This window comes from Thunnus albacares, chromosome 19 (assembly GCF_914725855.1).
Source record: "Thunnus albacares chromosome 19, fThuAlb1.1, whole genome shotgun sequence".
Taxonomy (NCBI): domain Eukaryota; kingdom Metazoa; phylum Chordata; class Actinopteri; order Scombriformes; family Scombridae; genus Thunnus; species Thunnus albacares.
This window is the reverse complement of record NC_058124.1, coordinates 24,229,815-24,250,166: the sequence shown is the minus strand read 5'-3', so window position 1 is coordinate 24,250,166 and position 20,352 is coordinate 24,229,815. Positions and strand designations below refer to the sequence as shown.

The 20,352-nt window shown below is 39.8% G+C and overlaps 1 protein-coding gene across 8 annotated transcripts in view; it reads left to right on the top strand.

Moving 5' to 3' along the window:
• Positions 1-20,352, top strand: part of col11a2 (collagen, type XI, alpha 2) — a 49,784-nt gene that overhangs the window by 8,325 nt on the left and 21,107 nt on the right. Inside the window, exons 2-10 of one of the 8 annotated variants that reach the window (XM_044334973.1) lie at positions 6,139-6,300; positions 7,896-8,106; positions 8,309-8,471; positions 8,819-8,941; positions 13,723-14,910; positions 16,278-16,397; positions 18,043-18,258; positions 19,444-19,497; positions 20,209-20,250. In XM_044334973.1, the coding sequence (XP_044190908.1) occupies positions 6,139-6,300; positions 7,896-8,106; positions 8,309-8,471; positions 8,819-8,941; positions 13,723-14,910; positions 16,278-16,397; positions 18,043-18,258; positions 19,444-19,497; positions 20,209-20,250 (2,279 nt within the window). Of the gene's footprint in view, positions 1-6,138; positions 6,301-7,895; positions 8,107-8,308; positions 8,472-8,818; positions 8,942-11,131; positions 11,246-13,722; positions 14,911-16,277; positions 16,398-18,042; positions 18,259-19,443; positions 19,498-20,208; positions 20,251-20,352 lie in introns of all 8 variants that reach the window. The other 7 variants (XM_044334969.1, XM_044334970.1, XM_044334967.1 and 4 more) reach the window with 7 other exon arrangements.

Here is a 20,352-nt window from a genome sequence, read left to right as displayed (position 1 = left end):
GGTCGTTGTGTAAAGGTGAGAGGCGAGGGGTCAACATGTCAGCTGGAGTGTGTGTCTGGTATTTGACACAGCTGTACCAGTAGAGGAGAGGGTACACACACACACACACACACACACACACACACACACACACACACACACTCACATATACATTTACACACACAGAAATAGTTAAACAGAGCATCTAAGACAGATTCAACAGGGGAGGAAATAAAGGTTTTGCTAAGAATCACACAGTTGTCACCTCAGTCTGCAGTGCCAGTATGACCAGTATGATTAGTGAGTATACAGGGCTGTCACTGTGATTGGACAAGTTTCAACACATATAAATATGTAGAATATTTAAATATCACCTATTACTGTAAACTGCATACTGTTTTATTTTACATTTTTGACATTACTGACTTAACGCATACTGGGATCGGCTTCAGACCATTGAACAATTACTGAATAAGTGTAGAAAATGGATGGAATATACCGTATTGGCCCAAATATAAGATTATATTTTAATCTTGAAATTACATTTAAGAAAGTGGGGGGTCATCTTATACTACTTATATACTACTCTATTTCACATACAACCATTCATAGGAGTCCATTATTTCTACTTGTTAATCTTTTTGGGTTGTTTAATGTTTCATTTTGGCTCCATGAAAAACTCAATAAACTCCTTTTATGTGCAAACTGATTCACATTCAGATGTTTTGTTTGCATACAGGATCTAATCTGTGTGTCCAGCTGCTTTGTGCTCAGATGGCAGAGTTGTGTGTTTTCTGTTACTGTGTAGGCTAACAGAACTTACAGACTCACTGTATTAAAGCTTCAACACAGGTTAATAGTTACTCTCTCAGTGAGCATTAGCATTGTTTATCTCTCACTCCTCTGAGTGTGTGTGTCTGTTTGCATAGTGTGTGTACATGTAAACACCTATGTGTGTGTTTGTGTGTGTAACATCATGTGGTTTCAGCCCTACAACAGACGTTGACTGTTAACAGTGACGTCTGTGACTGAGTTAATTAAATCTATTTCAGCTCCATCTAGTGGCGGTTGAGGGGAACTACAGTAATACGGACACTGCTGAGACATACTGCAGTTTTAACAGCAGCGCACCTCGTTTTACAGTGTGACTGCTAACCTGAGCGTCACATATGTTTTCTATCAGGTCGTAATAAGGTGGTGGTCGACATGTTTGGTCAGTTGTGGTTCTGTGGAACTGAGTGGGTTCGAGTATAACAGTGACAGGATTGTTTCAGGCTTGGGGCACCTGTTGAAAAAACACATCCTCCCCCATAGTACAGTATATATATACCAAACAGCGTATCATTATATCAGATAATTGGAACTTAAATTTACCTGTGATTTACACTTTAACTCAACTGAAGGATTAAATTCTCTTCATAAAACTTGGACTAATGAAAATCCATGAACTGATTAACTACATTATTTGGGGGTCAAGGTGAAATGGAGTCTCTTTTTCTACATTTCTGAAATAATGGGAGGTTTTCACTGAAGATCAGCAATTTATTGATACATATTTGAACTTCTTTTATCACTGTCACCTCCGTAAATGATAAGATTATAAACTCAGATTTGCCTGCGGTGTCCAATAGTAAAAAGTTTAGGTTATGTTAGGTTAGATTAGTTGAGGCTTTTGCAGTTAAGTGGTAAAATAAATACATAATATAAAAATCAAAAGAAGATTCACAAATGAAGATGAGGGAGCTTATAAAAGATCCTTACCAATTTGCAATTAGCAACATCAGGTAGACAAGTTTTAACCATTAATGCGTTGTGACACACAGTTTCATAAAGTGAGCAAAATGGCCTTTTTCATTTGGACTTGAGCCAGTGCTGCTGTCAGGAGGGATAACTGTACCAGCTACTGTAATCTTTACCTACAGCACCGGTTGTAACTGCCCTCTCGTGCCTGGGAGCCCTGTTTCCTGTCTTAATGACAGCAGCGTAATTGGCCGACGTTTACATCAAAAGGCTGCTGCCATCTGTGAGCGCTTATGGTAAGAAAGACCGATGGAGCGAGAAGAGGGAGAAGAAAGAAAGTAAAGAGAGAGAGTTTGTGCCCCACGGCTGTCTGTTTTCCTACCTTGTCTGGTTTCATATTTGCCACTCCTCGTCTCGCGAGGTGTATCGGTGCAGGTTTCCCTGCCCGGGCCGTGTGAGTGTGTACCTCTGTGGCCTTGTGTGTTATTTTTGTGGGTGTGTTTTTGTCGTGATTGTGGTCCTCCAGGCAGGAAGGGCCCCGGCTGCAGATGTGAGCTAGGCAGGCAGCGGGGGAACAGAGCGGCACATTGTACTGGGCGTACTGGGGGAGCACGGGCTGCAATCTGATCCAGTATCCTGCCATCACAGAACCACGCTGTCTACTGTCACTGCCTGACCCCCCCAAAACACACACACACACACACACTCCACCTCCGTCTGAACCTCTCTCCCTCTCCACCTTCCTCTCATCACTCTCTCTTTCTCATTCCCAGCATTCCTGTGCAGATTTGCAAAAGTCTTGAAAAGTATGACAAATAAATCCAGTGCTCTACAGTTATTACAAGGTTTAAAATTTTGAAAAATTGCACAAAAGGTCTGGAAAAGTTCAAATCAAGACCATTTATAAAGACCCAGTCTAAAGTATGGGAAATAGTATAACATTTTGAATGAGTGAACATTAATCTCTGTCTCTATCGCTCTCAATATTCATTGCTCTCTTATTTTTTCTCCCTCTTCTATATCTTCATCTCTGTTTTGATCTCTCTCATTTGTCCACTTTCAGAAACTTATCTCCCTCTGTTCATTTCCGCCTCTAAGCAGCTGTTTCCAGGGAAGTTTCTATTTTGGCTGGTTAATGTAGCATCACAGTAGCACTCAATCTAACTCTCACTTTCCTTCCTCCTCACACATTGCTGATTCCCAACTCTCTCTCTCTCTCTCTCTCTCTCTCTCATTTCTCACACCCATTCTCTTCCTCCTTCTCCACTCCTCTTCCCCTCTGCTGTAGAGTGATGTTAATGGACTGCGGTCTAGACACCCTGCGGCAATATTAACGCACCATTTGCTCTGTCTGAATAAATATTACCATCTGTTGGCCAATGTGAGTAACTGTTAACTCTGGGTGTCACCTAAACACAAGCACCACAGATGGGATCAGAGTGATTTTTAGACAGAAACTACAACATTGTCTCTCATTTGAGGCTGTTATAAAACATCGTAAGTAGAGGAAGTGAGATGAGTCAGTGACTGGGGGTCTATAAGTGTGACGAGAGCTAGGAGAGTAGCTTAAATCTTACTGTGATGTACAGTATGTGTGCCAGCTGGTGTTCATACATGAAGATGGACAGCTGTGGGCATTGATGACTTGGCCATACATTTGCCAGGAAACATTTTGAGAGACTTGAATTAACGTCAACATCACCCAAAGTGTTGCCTGGTGCAGATTAAGCCTGCATATCTCCCTCACTAGTAATAAGTAGTATTAGTCCAATGGGTTAGGTATCAGAAGTTTCGTAATTTTGCTGACACAATAAATAAGATGGATTTCAACTTTTGAACATTGTACAAAACTAGTTGGGTGTTTGATTTTGACCTAAAACTGAACTTTTTTGTCTTTTAGCCCTGAAGTTGTAATTTTTTCTCTCTGTAACACTGTGGATTTGAAACTTGAGTCCCAATCTACTTATTTAAAAACACAGGTGGTGCATAAGCTGCATCTTTTGGTGGCTTTGCACTTCATTACAACTTACTGTACTAGCAGGTCACACATTTAGCAGCGGTGACCTCAGTCGTGCAGAGATGTCTCATGTTGTTAGAGTTAGTGCCATGTGCTGTTGCACGTGCTCTGTCGTGCTTTTCAAACATGCTGAGGTGGACATGATTACACAATTTTTGCATAAACATGCTGCTTTTGACAGTCTATTTATGTGGCTGGTTAATGATAAATTAAAACAAACGTGTAACTTCATAGGCTTCATCACGGGAGGGATCAGTTGTAATCTTTTCATCAGCGCTGTAGTTTTTACCAGAGCGATACATCACTGCCACCATAAGTTTATTATGAGAAGTGCCACAGTAGGGCTGGCTGTAAGTGATTTTAATTGGCTGTTAACAGCAAAGTTAGCCCTCTGGTGCACTTCAAACACAGGGAGGAGAGCCAAGACTTAGGGAGGATAATTGAGTTTAGAAAAATGTGACTACTGGGTGTTGTTGAAAACTTTCGCTTCAATAATAAAGGGACCTTTTAATGTGTTGTAATTGTCTAAGGTGGACTTGAGCTCTCATATTGTGAAATATTCATACATGTGAATGCAATACCTCAGACCAGGATTTGTGTCATGCAGTTAAAAGTTAAGATCTATAGCACAAGATAGGCAGATAGTCTTATTAGTGAATTACTGAAAATTTGCATTTCACTAGAAACACATTAAACAACCAATTTTTGAATAACCAGTTATCTCAATAAACATGGTTTGGACATGAAACAACATACAGCAAGGCTGAACCTAAGCTGATAGTGTTCCTATAAGGATTAACAGTGTGCTGCTGTTTTAACAAGCATCTCATACCGTACCCACTGCATTTACCAGGATATTGTTCTGTAACAAGACAGTACAAGTCAATGTCTGATGATGATGATGGATGGATGAGTAATTAGACATCCACCCTTTTCAAGATGTTACACTTACAGTGATGAAATAAGTGTTGACATGTTGTATTGCTACTGTTGATTTCCAGCTGTTTTGTAGGCGCATACAGATGCAGGTACAGTATTTATTTTAGCATTGCGTAACCCTTAAGGGTATCAAACTTCAAATTCCAGAGGTTAGAGCGATGCATCTGATATGAGATACACAGATTGAAACTGTGCCTTTGAGCAATGTGAGACAGTGAACAAGTTAAACCACAGTGCAGACTGAGGGTGGAGAAACAGACTGGTTGACCTCAGCGTGTGAAAGTGGAGACAGGATGTGAGACTGGTGGCACAGTGTGTGTGTGTGTGTGTGTGTGTGTGTGTGTGTGATGTTAGGATTTACATACTGGATCTGGAAAGTGTGTTTCTGTGTGTGTGCGACTGTGCGTGCATACCTGCATTTTTGTGTGTTTGTGTATGTCAGGTAAAACTGTGAAATGCTTGTGTGTCCTCAGACAAACATTAATTTGACTCAGCACTATCACATCAACAGCCGCTTGTGTCATTTGCTTGATAAATGTAAGCAGAATAGAAGGCACTGTCTCCACTCTGATTTAAACTGAGCTTTACTGTACCTGCCCTGCAGTGGTACATATATGTGGCTTGGACTGTGGCCCATTTGCTCAGGCACAGTGCTTCCTTTCTGACATTATACCTAAATGTACAGTGGTAGGCACTGTGGACATCCCTGATACTTGCTCCTATATCACATTAGTGCTGCAAGAACATTTAAAAAAAACACTTTCAAGATGAACTTGTTTGATCCTCTGGGCAAAGTTAGCTCACTGCAGCTGCAGAGATTGGCTGCAATGAATAAAACTGTCTTCTATTTTGAATATTTGGCAACAATACAGAAATATAGGAGTAAGCTTTAAAAAATATCTTGACTTTTAAAGTGATTCTTACACATCCTGTAGGATGACGGGCCTTCTGAAAAGCTGTTGGAGAAAACTCTGGAATATATTTGAGCCTGCAGAAGTGTAATTAATCTTCTTGATATATTGTATGTTGATGCAAAAATATACAGATATAATCTGTTTAACTCATGAAGTAAAGCTGCAGTAAGGATTTCATCTGATTTGTGTTTTTTGCCCAAATGAAGAATCAGAATGTACATCTCTACATCCAGCGTTACAAATGAAAACCTGAGACTGAAATGAGCGAAGTGCTCGAGAGAAAGCAGGACTCAAAATTAGATGGATTAGTAATTTGTGTTTGTGTGTGTGTGTGTGTAATTTACTGATGTAACATAACAGGATGTCTCCGGTTTGAAGTCTCAGCTTTGACATTTTCCCTTTTGTCAGTTGTTTTGATTTCAGTTGTTTTCAGTACTTACTGAATTAAGCTGCTCTGTCCGTCACATGCTGAGCAACGAGTCTAATTAAGAGGTTGTTGACAGTTTAATGAAAATTCTCTTGTCTTGCTTCTCTTTCTCTAATCCTCAGATCCAGTGGACGTGTTGCGGGCTCTGCAGGTTCCCTCTCTCCCCGAGGGCGTGAAGAAAGTCCCCGGCTTCTGCACATCCCGTCGCTCCGGCACCCCTGACCATGCCTACCGCATCACCAAGAAGGCCCAGATCTCCGCCCCCACCAAGCAGCTCTTCTCAGGTAGGCTTCAACGGGTCGCAGTGTTTGGAGAGACTGTTCTGTAAAATGCCACAAGAGTGTTGGACCAGTCTTCATCTCTCTAACTATAAATGCCAAAAACTCTGTCTGACCTTCTGAAATCTAACTTTCATGTTTGTTTTTCTTCACATTACTTATGTCATAATAAACTAGGTTTACAAAATGGTTTAACAGTAAAACAACTAATGAAACAATCAGGTTTTAAAGTGGTTGTTTCCTAAATTTTGTTTCCTCTTCAGTATTCAAACTCAAATTTGCTTTATTGTTTTGACTATAATTAAGTGCAGCAGTGTCAAAGCATGTTGTACAAGGTTTACAATGTAAGTATGATCATCCAGAACATCATAATTAATATGATGTTTAATGATTAATAATTTAAAAAAAGGGATATATAGGATATGATAAGATGGGTAAAAGAGTTTTTTCCTCAGACTGTGTCTGTCGTGCTCATATTTTGTGATATTTTGCTGTTTTTATGGCAGTGTAGTTTTTCCCCCAAGCAAGTATAGAGTTTTGTCTTGGTCATATAGTTTGATCATTTTAATAAACTATTGGTATTTGAGCTTTATTTTGGTCAAGAACTCGGTCCTTACCAAAAAAAGTTCTTTAATGGTTTGCAATGTGCAACACAATTTGAATTACCTCCTCACTTGGTGTAAATATGATAGAAAATACTCCTCTCTGATTATCTTGCAGGTGTCTGAACCAGATACCAAACGTTCATGATTTAAATCAATTTGCAAGAACCAGTTAACTGCCATTGTATCCATAACAACAGAGCACTTTAGTCATTAAAAATTAAGCCCATATATTTAATATTTACAATGAATTCCAGAGTGCAGAAAGCTACAATCATCATTACAGGTTGCTATTTATGTTTGGGTGTATTTTAAACTGAGCTCTCTGGAGTTAAGTGTGGCTGTTATGCCCTGTGCCAGATTGCTAAGGGATATAAAGTATAATTATGTGCTGCAGTGCAGAGAGCTGAGTTAAACAGTGTGGGAGAACCAAAACAAATTAACTTAAGAATGCTGTCTGACACCCCGGAGTGAGGAGAGAAAAGAGAAAGTAGTATTTATGTGGTTGTGAAGAAATACTCAAAAGTCAAATCTAATTTTCAACTCGTTTTCTGAGGTTTAGGCTTCCCTCTCCAGCTGTTGCCACCTGTTATTATGTGTCCTCACCATTTATACCAATTTCATATGTGACTATATTCTGATATTTCGTAATCAGTTGACACATCTCTTTAATCACTTTAAGTTCATGTCATTTTCACATTTTCTGCTTCATCTCCCAGTCTAAACTACTCTATTCTTGTCTCCCTTCCTTTCCTTGCCAACTCTTTTTCATTTGTCCCCATTGAACCTTATTTCTTTCTTCACTTTCTCCTCCCTCTCCTGCCTGCCTTCTTCTGCATGATAAATAAATTTAGAAGTGCAAGGTTTACTGCCTCCTTCTACTCTTGTTATTTTACTACAAGCCCACAAGCCAGTCTAGCAATGACCAATGTTTATGATTTACCCCTTACCTTCTTTTGTTGTTTCCCCCCTCCTATCCCTCCCTTCCCTCATCCACAGGTCGTTTCCCAGAGAACTTCTCCATCATGGCTCTGGTAAAAGTCCAGGCTGGTCTCCAGGCCTTCCTTCTCTCCATCTACAGTGAGCAGGGCATCCAGCAGCTGGGCATTGAAATGGGACGTTCACCTGTTTTCCTGTACGAAGACCAGAATGGCAAGCCAGCCCCTGAGGACTACCCGCTGTTCAGAGGCATCAACCTGGCTGATGGCAAGTCAGTAACCAGCAACAACCAGTTTGTGACTGGTTGAGATGACACGATTGGGGTCATGTGGGTGTGAGTGGTTGGGAATAGTATGAGTGTGAGTGTTTGTGGGAATGTTTTTGATATTTAGGGGATGGTTTGATGCCTTTTTAATCAGGCCTGTAGTCACATTACACATTTATTCGCCTTCGGTTCCTCTTCTTGCCTCTAGGTGGCATCGCATCGCTATCTCTGTTTCAAAGAAAAACGTGACACTGCTGTTGGACTGCAAGAAGAAGATGACCCGTCCACTGCCTCGCGGCAACAACGCAGTGGTTGACACCAATGGCATCACAGTGTTTGGTGCACGTCTCCTTGATGAGGAAGTTTTCCAGGTGAGGACTTCGTAAGCATAACATGCAGAGGACAAACTATTCTGTTGTTGGTTGGTTTGCAGTGACAGTGAGTACCCTCCACTGCAGCAGTCTGCAACTACAAAGTTTGAATAGAAAATGTATTTTTTGCTGCTTTGGTTTAACTTTTTTCATGAAGTTACTTTTCTTTTTGGTCATTTAACACAGGTAGCAAGTTCACAGGTAGCAAGGTAGTCTTATGAATTAGAATTGATTGAGATTAAAAATAGATTAATACTTCAAATGTTTTTATCAATCCCCATAATAGATGGCACAACTCTACAGAGTTTTGTTAATCTGTGTTTTGTTTGTTTATTGTTCCTCCATAGGGAGACATCCAGCAACTCCTGATAGCCTCCAACCCCCAGGCTGCCTATGACTTCTGTGAACACTACAGCCCCGACTGTGACTCCCCTCTGCCCAAGACCCAAGCTCAGGACCCCAACACATACGTGAGTAATACAACCACAACACAAGTTCTTACAGAGTCGTTGCTCTTCCACACAAACTTTTCATCAAACAAATAACCTTATCAGTAAAGAATTATCTTTGATACGTCTTCCTGCAGGGCACAATAACATCACACAACCTGTTCCATCTCGCATAAAGTTTACTGTGGGTTGTCATTTCAGTGTAAGAGGACTTTCACACAAGTTGTTCACACAAAGTGAATACACACCCACATAAATCCCATGGCTCTTACAAGACTTCTGAGTAGTCTACCGAGCAGTGTACATTACAGTGTCAGCACTATGCTAAGACTCATTCATAACTTTGTAGGCTCATCTGTAGCTCCGATAAAGCAGGCCCAAACAGAATCGGAGGACTTTTTTTTCCTTTTCTGTGGCTCTTTTTTAAAGAATATATCCAGAAATCATAAATGAAAAGAAACATTCACTGGATCTAGACTGAAAACATCATAAGGTCAAGGAGAGATATGAAGGAAAGGAAAAGGCAACAAGAGTATCAAAAAATGACAATTATCCAATTATCCAATTCCTGGACTAAGACTTTGTAAATGATGGTCATGTGTACTCTTTGGTCAAAGAGATAGGAAAGGGACTGAGGGCCTTTTTACAGTGCTTAAAGAGGTCCACCAGCCCTTTTCATTGCTTCCACTTACTACACACTTTGGGGTCAGTTAATTTTTTTTTACTTTACCAGTCTGGTACAATTGTGAAGAGGCAGTGTGGTCCAGTGGTTAGCACTGTCGCCTTTTAGTAAAAAGGTCCCTGTCTGGAGTTTGTATGTTTTTCCAATGTTTGCTTCAGGTTCCACTGGATCCACCTGGTTTCCTCCCACAAAGGGATGATAAAATCAACTTATTTCCGAAGACTAAATAAATTGGTCACTGAAAGTAAAAACAAAAGCCACATTAAAGCACTAGTCCTCTGAAAATGAAAGAAAAGTCCTCAGGTTCAGTTTGGGTCATCCAATAATGTCATCAAAGTGCTGCCCTCCCTCTCTGTCTTCCTCACTCATCACTGTCATCAGCAACTGTTTGTATCCATCCACTTTCCTCCTCACCTCCTCAGTCTGTGTGTCCCTGAGGTAAATAAATAAAACCGGAGGCATTCTCATATCATATGCCACCATAACTACACCTCTAAAAATGGATACATTTCCATAATTTCATACACTTTGCGTTGAAGAAGGATAAGTTTGAATTGTTACAGCAGTGGGATAGTTGTCACTTTTTCTGCTCTTTTTTGCTCTACTGCAATGAAACACAGAAAGGTAGGGGAAAGAGGATGATACAGGCCAATATCAACGTCTTTATCCCATTATTTGCTCATGGATTGAAAGAGAGAGAACTTGTTCAGTATATAAAACAAATTAAGTTAAATTTTGATTGGTTTTCTGGGTAAATTGAAATATATCAGGATTTGGCATGAAGATGGCTGAAGGTGGAGCCTCTCTTCTTACTGAGACTGGTTGTGCACATTACATGCATTACAACTTCCTCATTCTTTTTCTCTCAAAAACATATTGATATTTGGGAGCTGACAGTTCCCTGACACCAGCTGCATCACAGAGCTACAGTAGCAAGTAATTTTCATCCGCATTCATCCATCCAAAGTACATGATCTCTGTTTTACAAGCCTGCATGCTGGATCTTTAGTCATTATAAATTGTATCAGTCACTGTACAGAGCTCCAACAATTTGTCCCAAACCCTGTCATGTTGATGCTATTGAGATGACTGCTTTCTGAATGAATATAAATCAGTGTGGTTTTATTCATTGGCTTCACCCATTGCTTTATTATTTGCTGTTTTTTTTTCATTCATCAAGGTCGTCTGTGTTTGGACATTTTTTATGTTAACACCTTTTAACCAGAAGCACAGACTCCTTCTGATGAATGGAAAAATAATTTCTTTGCTGTCTCTCGCTGTCTGTCACCATGTTTTATTTTTTGCCCCTTTTGCTGCTTCACCCCAAATTCACCCCTTTTCTGCTTTACCTTTGTTTATCTCTCTGTGGCCTCTGCAAAACTTCTTCACCTCCCCTTGGAAATCCACTCTTCCCTCCCATTATGCATTCTTCTCCCTCCATTCCTCTTGCTTTCATGTACCTTTCTCCCCCCTACCAACCCATCCCTCCCTCAATCTTTCCCATCTTTCAATCCTTCCATCGCTCTCAGTACTTTGATGAGGAGCAGGATGACCATGAATACCCCTATTATTATGAGGAAACAACAGGCGTTCCCTCCTCCTCTCCGTCCCCCTATCCCCAACCTGGGGCCCCCACTCAACAGGTAAAGAGGGAGCAAGAAAGAGGGAAAAAACATGAGCGGGGTTTGAGAAAAGGAAAGGGGAATGAGAGAGAGGTATGAAGGCAATAAGAGAAGGCATCCTCAACAAAATTTAAAGATCACATTTTCTAAATTATGCACATTCTGTATTGTGTGTTTTACTATCATAAAATGCATATTTGTTTGAAAATGTACAGCACATTGTCACTTTTATCACTCTATATGCCTCTCATCCTTCATCCCTCAGTCCTCATCACTCCGTCCCTCACTCGTTTTTATTTACATCTCACCTTTTTTTTAATCCACATTGACCTCTTACACATCCATCTAATCGTCACACTGAATTAACACTGCTCCTTGTAATTTTTTTTTGTCCTCATGTCATTTACGTGATGTCGTATATGTATGTGTGTCTAGATAAGGCCATGTTCTCATGGTGGGGGCACTAGGGTGACATAGGTGCAGCTGTGTTGACATACACACGTGCACATATTCTCTCTTATTCTTTCCTACTTACTTCTCCAATCATCCCTCCTACCTCATACATCCCATCCTGTTCCACCATAAACAAAGACAAAATATCTTTTTCCCAAATATGGTGAAAACCTTGCATCTCTACTCAAAAAATCAACTTTTTAGGATTAACATACACAAAACTGTCTCAGCACATAATGGACTGTGCAAGTAAAAGGTGAAAGTTGTATCACAAACCCAACAATCTCTGATACCATCATGGAAGTGTACTGGAGATTTTTTGTGCTAAAACAAAAGACAAATAGCCTGACAAGGCAAAATCTTTATATAATTTTGATTTTTTTAGTTCATTTGGAAAGGTTCTGTTCAGACTAACTGCAGAGGATCATGAAAATGACCACCAGATGGTGAGTTAAGCAAGTGAGACAGATGAAACAGGGATTAAAAACCATGCTATTTAATTAATATCATCTTTGGTTTCAATTTGTACATCTCATGATTGAGTGTTTTGCCTTTGAGGATTAACTGAAGACATGCAAGGACAAGTTAGCATTGTAAACACTGGGTGTGCCAGATCAACTATTTCTTTATCTGACTTCGGTCAAATAGTCTTTGTAAATAAGCTTTGCTTTAATTTGCGTTGGGTACAAGATAGGCAGGGTTTGTCACACAGTGGTGAGACAGAAAATGTAAACAGTGCTGGATAAGTTGATAATCACAGAATAGCATAATTAAATTGACCTTCAAGTGCTTCCCTGTGATGTCTGAATTTCCTGGCACTCGTTGCATGGTCTTTTTAGTCAAACCCCACCTATTTGCCTTCAAAGTTGATTACAAAAAACAACAGACAGATTTGCAACACTATTTGACCAGGGCATGTGTCTGTGTTGTCTTGTTACTTGCATGATTTCTTGATTGTCTTGGAAGATGTCACCGCATGCACCTACTGGACCTCTGCATCAGTTTACATATCACTTTTCAGTCAACATGGGAATATAAGTGCACATGTTTATTTTTTTTCTTTGTATATGCATTCATGTTTGTACATCTCACTGCATACATAACATACATGTATGCCACAGTCTGTCTCTTTTAGGTCTTTTTGGTGTTTCATATTGCATATCTGAGGAGTTTACATTCACTTTGATGGCCTGTTTTTCCTTCATCCAGTATTATTTGGGTGACATTTTTTTTCATTTTGTTTACTGTCAATTTGCACGTATTTTCAGGATAGCAGCATGTGTAATGACAATTAGTCATGTAGAATAATTTTCATGTTGTTTTTATGTGACTAACATGCATTTGCATGCAAGCCTGGCATCAATGCTCCTGCTTTTGTATGGCTGATAAGCAGCAACCTCCTCTTACTGGTAGTTTGACGTCTCAGTGCAGTCATAAACTGTGTGTTTGTGTGTGTATGTGTGCACATAGCAGGTCAGTGCATCCGTTGTGTGTATTTTTGTTTGTGTGTCTGTACAGTTTGTATGTGTTCAGCACCAGCTTTACCTCACCAGTCACACCCTCAGTGCCTCTGCCGAACCACAGGCTCCAGTTCTTATTAGCACAAAGACGCTGCTTTGTCATTTAATATTGAGAATGGCATTACTGGAGAGATCAGCAAAAATTACTCTCATTTGGGTCAAAGACATGAAATTTCTCAAATGTCTTATGCGGATTTGATTTTGACAATTTGTTTGAGTACTAGTATTCTCAGTTGTATATTTATTCACCATTTTAAATCTTGAAATAATCATCTGCTGTATCCAGTAATGCCTGTACAGTCTCAGTCAATCATCCAAGCCTTAGCCATCTTTATGTCATTGTTTCTCAAAACATCCATTCTTGTCTTTCTCTCTCCTTCTGTCCATCCCTTGTTTGTGCTTTTCACCCCCCTCCCAACCCCTCCACGTATCTATGTCTTCCTTCATTCTCTCTCCATGTCTTTGTCAATACGCACTTTTACACACTAAATAACATTTCAACCAAACAATAAACACGGATATTAGAAGAAGGCGCTCAATGGAAAGGCAGCCCCCACTAAATCTACCCCTGTCAAACCCAAACCCGCTCCAGTAAAGCCAGCCAAGGCTGGAGCAAGCAAACTTGTAGTCAAGCCACCTATGCCCACCAAAGCTTCCAAGTCTTCCACTGCCAAGCAATCCAAAGCAAAGCCCACTGCAGTAGAGATCCTCTTGTCTAAGATCAAGCCAACTGCAGCAGCTAAATCTAAGCCCACAGCTGCCTCAGCTAAGAACGGCAATGGTAAACCAGCTGCTGAGAAGAAAGAAAATGGCACAGGTAAAGCCAACGGCAATGGCAATGGAAAAGCTGCTGCAGCAAAAACTAATGGCAATGGCAAAGCTACAGCTGAGGCCAAACCTACAGCTCAGGCTAAAGTAAATGGAAATGGCAATGGCAAGGTTGTAGCTGAGAAGAAAGTCAATGGTAATGGAAAATCCTCAGCAGATAAGAAAGCCAATGGAAAGGTCACTGTTGTGTCTAAGGTTAATGGAAATGGCAATGGCAAAACTGTAGTAGAGAAGAAAGCCAATGGAAATGGAAAAACTACCATTGAGGTTAAAGAGGTTAAAGTCAAAGTTAATGGAAAAGCAGAGAACAAAGTTAATGGTGAGGCTAAGGCTAATGGCAACAGCAAAGTTATTACTGTGGTAGAAAAGAAAGCTGGTAATGGTGCTGCAAATCAGGCAAAAATTGAAACCACTACAAAAGCAAAGACTGAGAAAGTTGTTAAAGTAGAGAAGATAGAAAAGACTGTGGTCAGTGCAGCTAAATCAGCTGCTAAAGTAGAAGCTACCAAGGCACCTAAGCCCACAAAAGCACCAAAACCTGAACCTACAAAAGTGGCAAAGGCTGTGGCCACCAAAGCTCCAGCAGCTAAAACTCAAGTGAAGGTCAAAGAAGTCACCAAAGTTAAAACTGTGGTCACCAAAGTCCCCCTGGTCAAATCAACGGTGAACAAAGTCGTGAAGAATGTGGTCGAAAAGGTTCCCCTACTGAAGAAAGTAGTCTCAACATCAGCCCCTGTCCGGCCAACTCCACCCAGACCCACGAAATCCAAGGTGGTGGTGGACATTAATGTCAAATCCCAGCACAAACCTTTCCCACCCTTCGGAAAGACTGCGCTGAGTGGAACTACAGTCCCAGCGAAGAAAATTACCAACAGTTATCAACAGGTACAACAGGAAGGCCCATGGTCAGAATGTCCAGAACTGTATGTCCCATCTATCCCATCTGGTTGACAGGTCCTTCCACCATTCAGGGTCTGCAACAAAATTTTATGAATCTTGTTTCTAGGATTTTTTTTTCTTTTTGGGTCTCTTTTTGCAAATAGTTTGGTCTTTCAATATGTGGCAGTCTGTAAATTTTGAGGTAAATCCTTGATGGTGGACAATCTGGTCTTCAGAATGGAAGTTGGTTCATACCAAGCTGGGCACCTTCTCCTCTGTTTATATATCATATGATCTTCATGATCATCCAAACTTCTCTATATGATATGATACAGCGGAGCACATTGAAGCATGGCTAATTGTACGGTTTCATTGTTCTTTACTTCACTTCATACTCCTACCTTAAAGCTGCTGAAACTGGATCTCAGAACCTGAATATACTCCAGCACTCCGTCTCTTTCTTTTCGGGAAACCATTAACGAATCAGTCAAATGAATGAGCATGGATTGTTATGGTACAGAAACTTAACCTGAGAAAACACAAATACTATCACATTCTACACACATGCAACACAACAAAACTTTCCTGTCACTCTGTCATTCTCTTTCTTTGTTTTTTTTGAAGTACCTGTGTTTTCTCTCCAACACCTGTCTCCGGTCATATTTTGTATCAAATATGAATAAAGCAGCCTCACAGAACCAAAAAAGCAAGCTTTTACATCAGAGCTTGCATTTCATTCAATGTGTATGGTTATCTTCTATGAAGCTTACTCAAGGTAGAGAAACATTGGGAGGTTCATATTTATTAGTGGGTTCTGGGAAATTCATACCATGATTTGACTTTTACAATGAATTAACTGAATTCTGTTCTGTGAGGCTGTTGATTGGGTTGTCGCTTGGTTTTCTGGTCTTGGGTGAAACTAGACATCCCGAAGCATCAAGTCATGATGTTTTCATCTCAAGGGATGGATAGAGGCTCTCAGCCCTGTTTCCAGTAAGAGCAGACTTAACCCTTTCATGAATCTTGGCTTTGTGAGCTTCAAAAAGCAAAAATTGCTCAACGATACAATAAAAAGAAATCTCAGCAAAGTAGTCTCAATGACTCCCTAAATCTTGCATCTGGCAAAATTTATAGTCATCAAGATTCTGAGACTACCTGGAATTTCTTTTCTATAATGAATCTTTACAACTTTAAAAATGTGAGTTGCCAGTGAAAATGACTTTGCCTTTGGCAACCACAGTTTTATGATGTGTTTCGTTCTCTTCTTTTAACTCATCATTACTTACAAGCAGACTTTGAACTAACCAAGCTCTTCCAATCAAATCTGCTTACTTCCTCCCTGCTCCCCATTTCCTGTCAACTTGACCAATCAGGATGTAGACACTGAACATTCCGAAGCTGGCCACACCCCTACAGAGACTGATTATTACTATGAGGAGACAGCCCATCTGCCAGAGGGTGAGATGACTGGACAAGAAGTGATCCCTTCACAGGTAAAAAAAAAGATAAACACACAGATCAGCGACATAGATCAAAGAGATGAAAACCCCAAGAACACGGGCAGATCAGATAACCCTTATAAAGGACAGAAATTAAACACCAAATTGTCCGATAGATTTGCAGAATCTTAGAATATGAAATCAGAGTGATTCGAGGATAACAATTAGGATAAAGGGACAAAAACAAGAATAAATCATCATCTCAGTACAAGAGGCTTTCATCACCAAAGGAAGAAGACGGTGTAATGCCTATGTGGTGGTGAGCCCAGTCTTTGTAGTTTAACCAAGTAGTTTTAACTGTGTCTCTCTTTACACTTTTCTAACCACACATCACTGTTTTGTTGGCACCGATGCCAAGAGACAAGACATAATGAAAAAAAACCTCTCTCAAAGAAGAATGCACCACATCCATCTGCTTGTATCATCAAACATTTTTATGTGGCTCCCCTTTTCCTTAACAGCAAGATTGGCGTTTTGTTCTCATCTCAAGATCCCTGGTTGATCAGGTTGTGATCTTGAAATAAGAGCAAAAATCTTGTGAAAAAGGGATTCACACAGGAATATTTGATATGCAGTTATAACCAGAGCAACAAAGGGAGATGAATATAATGCATTCTTCTTTGTGAGAAAATCTAAATGAACTAGAGAATACAGTAAATGCTGCAACTGACTGAACAGCTCTAAACTGTTTCTCATAGTTTGCTTCTTTTGGCAATAATGTTTATTGTCATCATTAACATTTCATCTGTATTAGCTGACTTTGATGACTTTGTTATGTTTTCCAATTTTGATACTATGAATGTTTATGCTTCTGTTTTTGAGAGGAATATGTTATGTGCTATATGGTTTTTTCCTAGGAACAAATGATAATATTATCCAATCTAAGATGTATTCAATATTTTTTTTATTATTACTTTTTTATATGACACACCAGTCCAGCGTTATTCCCACTGGATTCATATTTGTTTTTCAAACATCTATGGTAAGTAAACTAGAAAATAACATGGTAGTAATTGCTTTGCATAGCATAGCACATTGCCGCAGCTTGTTTACACAAAGTGTTTCATATCAGCCTTGTGTGTTTAAGGATTTTGCAGGCATTCTGAGTTTTAATATTCTCTCTTTAACTTTTAGTATTTCAGATTTAAAACATGCTTCATCAAATTTGGAGAACTCCTTTGGTTACAGTTCATAACACACAAGCTGATGAGGATATGCTTTGGTGGAAACACATATTATCATGAGCAACAATAGATTATTAACAGAAGACTTAAGGTAGCAGAATAAACCTGATAGTCATAATTCACTTGAAAAAGTCAGACTGAAGTTACAGTGTGAAGGACTGATAGAGTCCCCACAGTCTGTCTGTCAGATGCCTTTTTGTTTTTTGTCCCTGTGTCACTGTTTATTTGCAAAAGGTAAGACTCACTTCTTTCTATATATGCCCTCCTCTTTCACTCTCCCTCTTGTTTCATCCTGTATTTTCTCTCCTTTACTAACATTTCCTCATCATAAATACCTCTCACCTCCTCCTTTCACTGTTCCTTCTTCCTCTTGCATTTTTCTTTTCTTTTGCTCGATTCATCCTCTCCTGTCCCTTCATCTATCCTGTCTCGTGGCTTTGATAAACCCAAACCAGCCCCAGGAGCCGCCAACACTGGTGGGAGAGGAGGTAGATGCCACCAAGGCAGGCGGTGTGGGCGAGGAGGCCTTCACTGAGGAGTATGTGACTGGGGACGTGGGAATGAGGGAATACGACTATTCCTACAGGGACTACAATGAGCCGTTAACAGACACCAGAGATCTTGATGCCAACATGGGCCCCGCCCTGTCCGCTGTGACAGACGAGGGAGGCGTAAGTAATTTTGCTTCAGAGGCAAAAAAAAAAAAAAACTAAATAAGTTCATTTCAACCAACTCTGAATCCTAGTCAAATTGTATTCAATGTCCTCTCAAATGACTTGTTTGAGTTTGCCGTCTCTCAGGGGCTATATTGGAGAGACATTGGTGTTTTTCTGTGTGTTTTGTTTTTTGCCACTCTACACCTATTGACATTCTTACCTATGGTGGCTAATTTGAACATGGTAGGAAATTCTACCCGAGAGACAATATAGCCATAATTTCCACTGCTTCAAATAAGTGAGGGCTTTAGATAAAGCTAAAAGTAATAAAATTAGTTTAGAAATCTCAGGAGGAGCAGCTACAACTTCAGCTATAGTTAGATACCTAGTCTTGACCTTTAAAATTAACCTTCAGACTATCCTTCCACTGGATTCATTGGTTGTTAAAACCTGTTTTATTTTCCCAACCCAAATGTTCAAAATGGCCACCATACTAGTAAGGTCTAATGATAGGTTACATTTTATGCCGGCAAGCTCAATCAATCGCAGAGGAACCTATATTTGAATGCATTTCCAAGACCTAGTCCCTACATCATTGGTTGAAATGAGATTTATTTTATACGGTATAAAGTCAGCAACTTGGGACCCCTGGAAGAATAGCTACTACCATCGTAGACGCTAATGGGGATCCTATCATAAACATGCATACAGTGCATAAAGGGGCATTTCAAAGTGCAGCAAATAACCAAATTGCTGCATCTTTTGTTTTGAATGCCATTTATCTCAGTGTGTGGCTTCATTTAGCGCTGCTAAGCCCAGATGATTCTCTGTATCAATGCTAAAAAATCTCAAAGTAATGGACCAACAGTTTGGAGAACCATTGAACCAACGGTATTTGGACGAAAGTTTATGCCTTTATCACAAGTAAAACAGGTTTTAATTTTATCATTTTATTTTCTACATCGGCATATTAGTGTTTAATATAATGTAGTAAACATACAGTATGTGGGTGTCTTTATGTAAGTGTGCATCTACTGTACCTGTTATCTAAATGCTTGGAGCCAACCACTATTATCTGTCACATGGGTTCTGTTTGTGTGTTTGTGTTTGTCTTTAATTTGCTTTGTATGTGTGTGTGTGAGTGTGAGTACCTCTGTACTGACTGTGCTGTGTTGTTGGCTACATGTGTGTTTTCCTCAGGCTGCCATCAGAGGCCAGAAAGGAGAGAAAGGAGAACCTGCTGTCCTAGAGCCTGTGAGTTACTGATTGTCTTTAAGCAGCTTTTATCTGAGCAGGTAGATGTAAACTGCCTCACTCTGTGACAGAAAGGAAAGGCTTCCTCCAAAGGTCCAAGGATTTGCACCAGCAACTCTCTAGTCACAATATTGCTTCTCTAACTGTGTATGTGTGAACTCACCATAAAGCAGTTGCTCATCATTCATGTTCTGTATCCAAGGTAATCCAAGATATAATTACCACATAGATAGGAAGGTGTGATTTAGATGTAAGACTTATTCACCTTTTGGGATTTTAGAACCATACCCGTTCTGTTATTATATCATACAACTGATCTATGGCTGGTAACTTACACTGTTCCCTATTCTTTGGGAAACATTATCAACGCCTTTGACCTAATTGACCTGCTGTTAATTTTTCAAATGGGGAACTTGGAACAACTTCAGCTTCTTGTCCTGCAAACAAGTTGAAGAGCTGAGCATGTTTTCATATTTGATCTAAACTGAATTGTTACTGAATGTTTTATCCCTCCTACAGTTCATAATTCAGTCCCAAAATGCTGAAATAAGTCCTTTAACTTCAAATTTTAAAGTCAGATCTTTTTACTGCATCAAATATGTCTTTTTAGTTAAGAAAATTGAATTGAAAAAGTAAAGGTGCATTAAAACAACATTTAAACAAGCTTTCTACTCCTGTATTACATTTTTAACTTTGTTTGGTCTTTTGCAGGGTATGCTGATTGAGGGACCCCCGGGACCTGAGGGACCTGCTGTAAGTAAATAATGGTTATTCTTCTATCCTTCTGTGAGCTATGAGTTATGTCAATGGGGGTAGTGTAATGTCTTTGGTACCAATATTAGGTAGCTCTCTAGC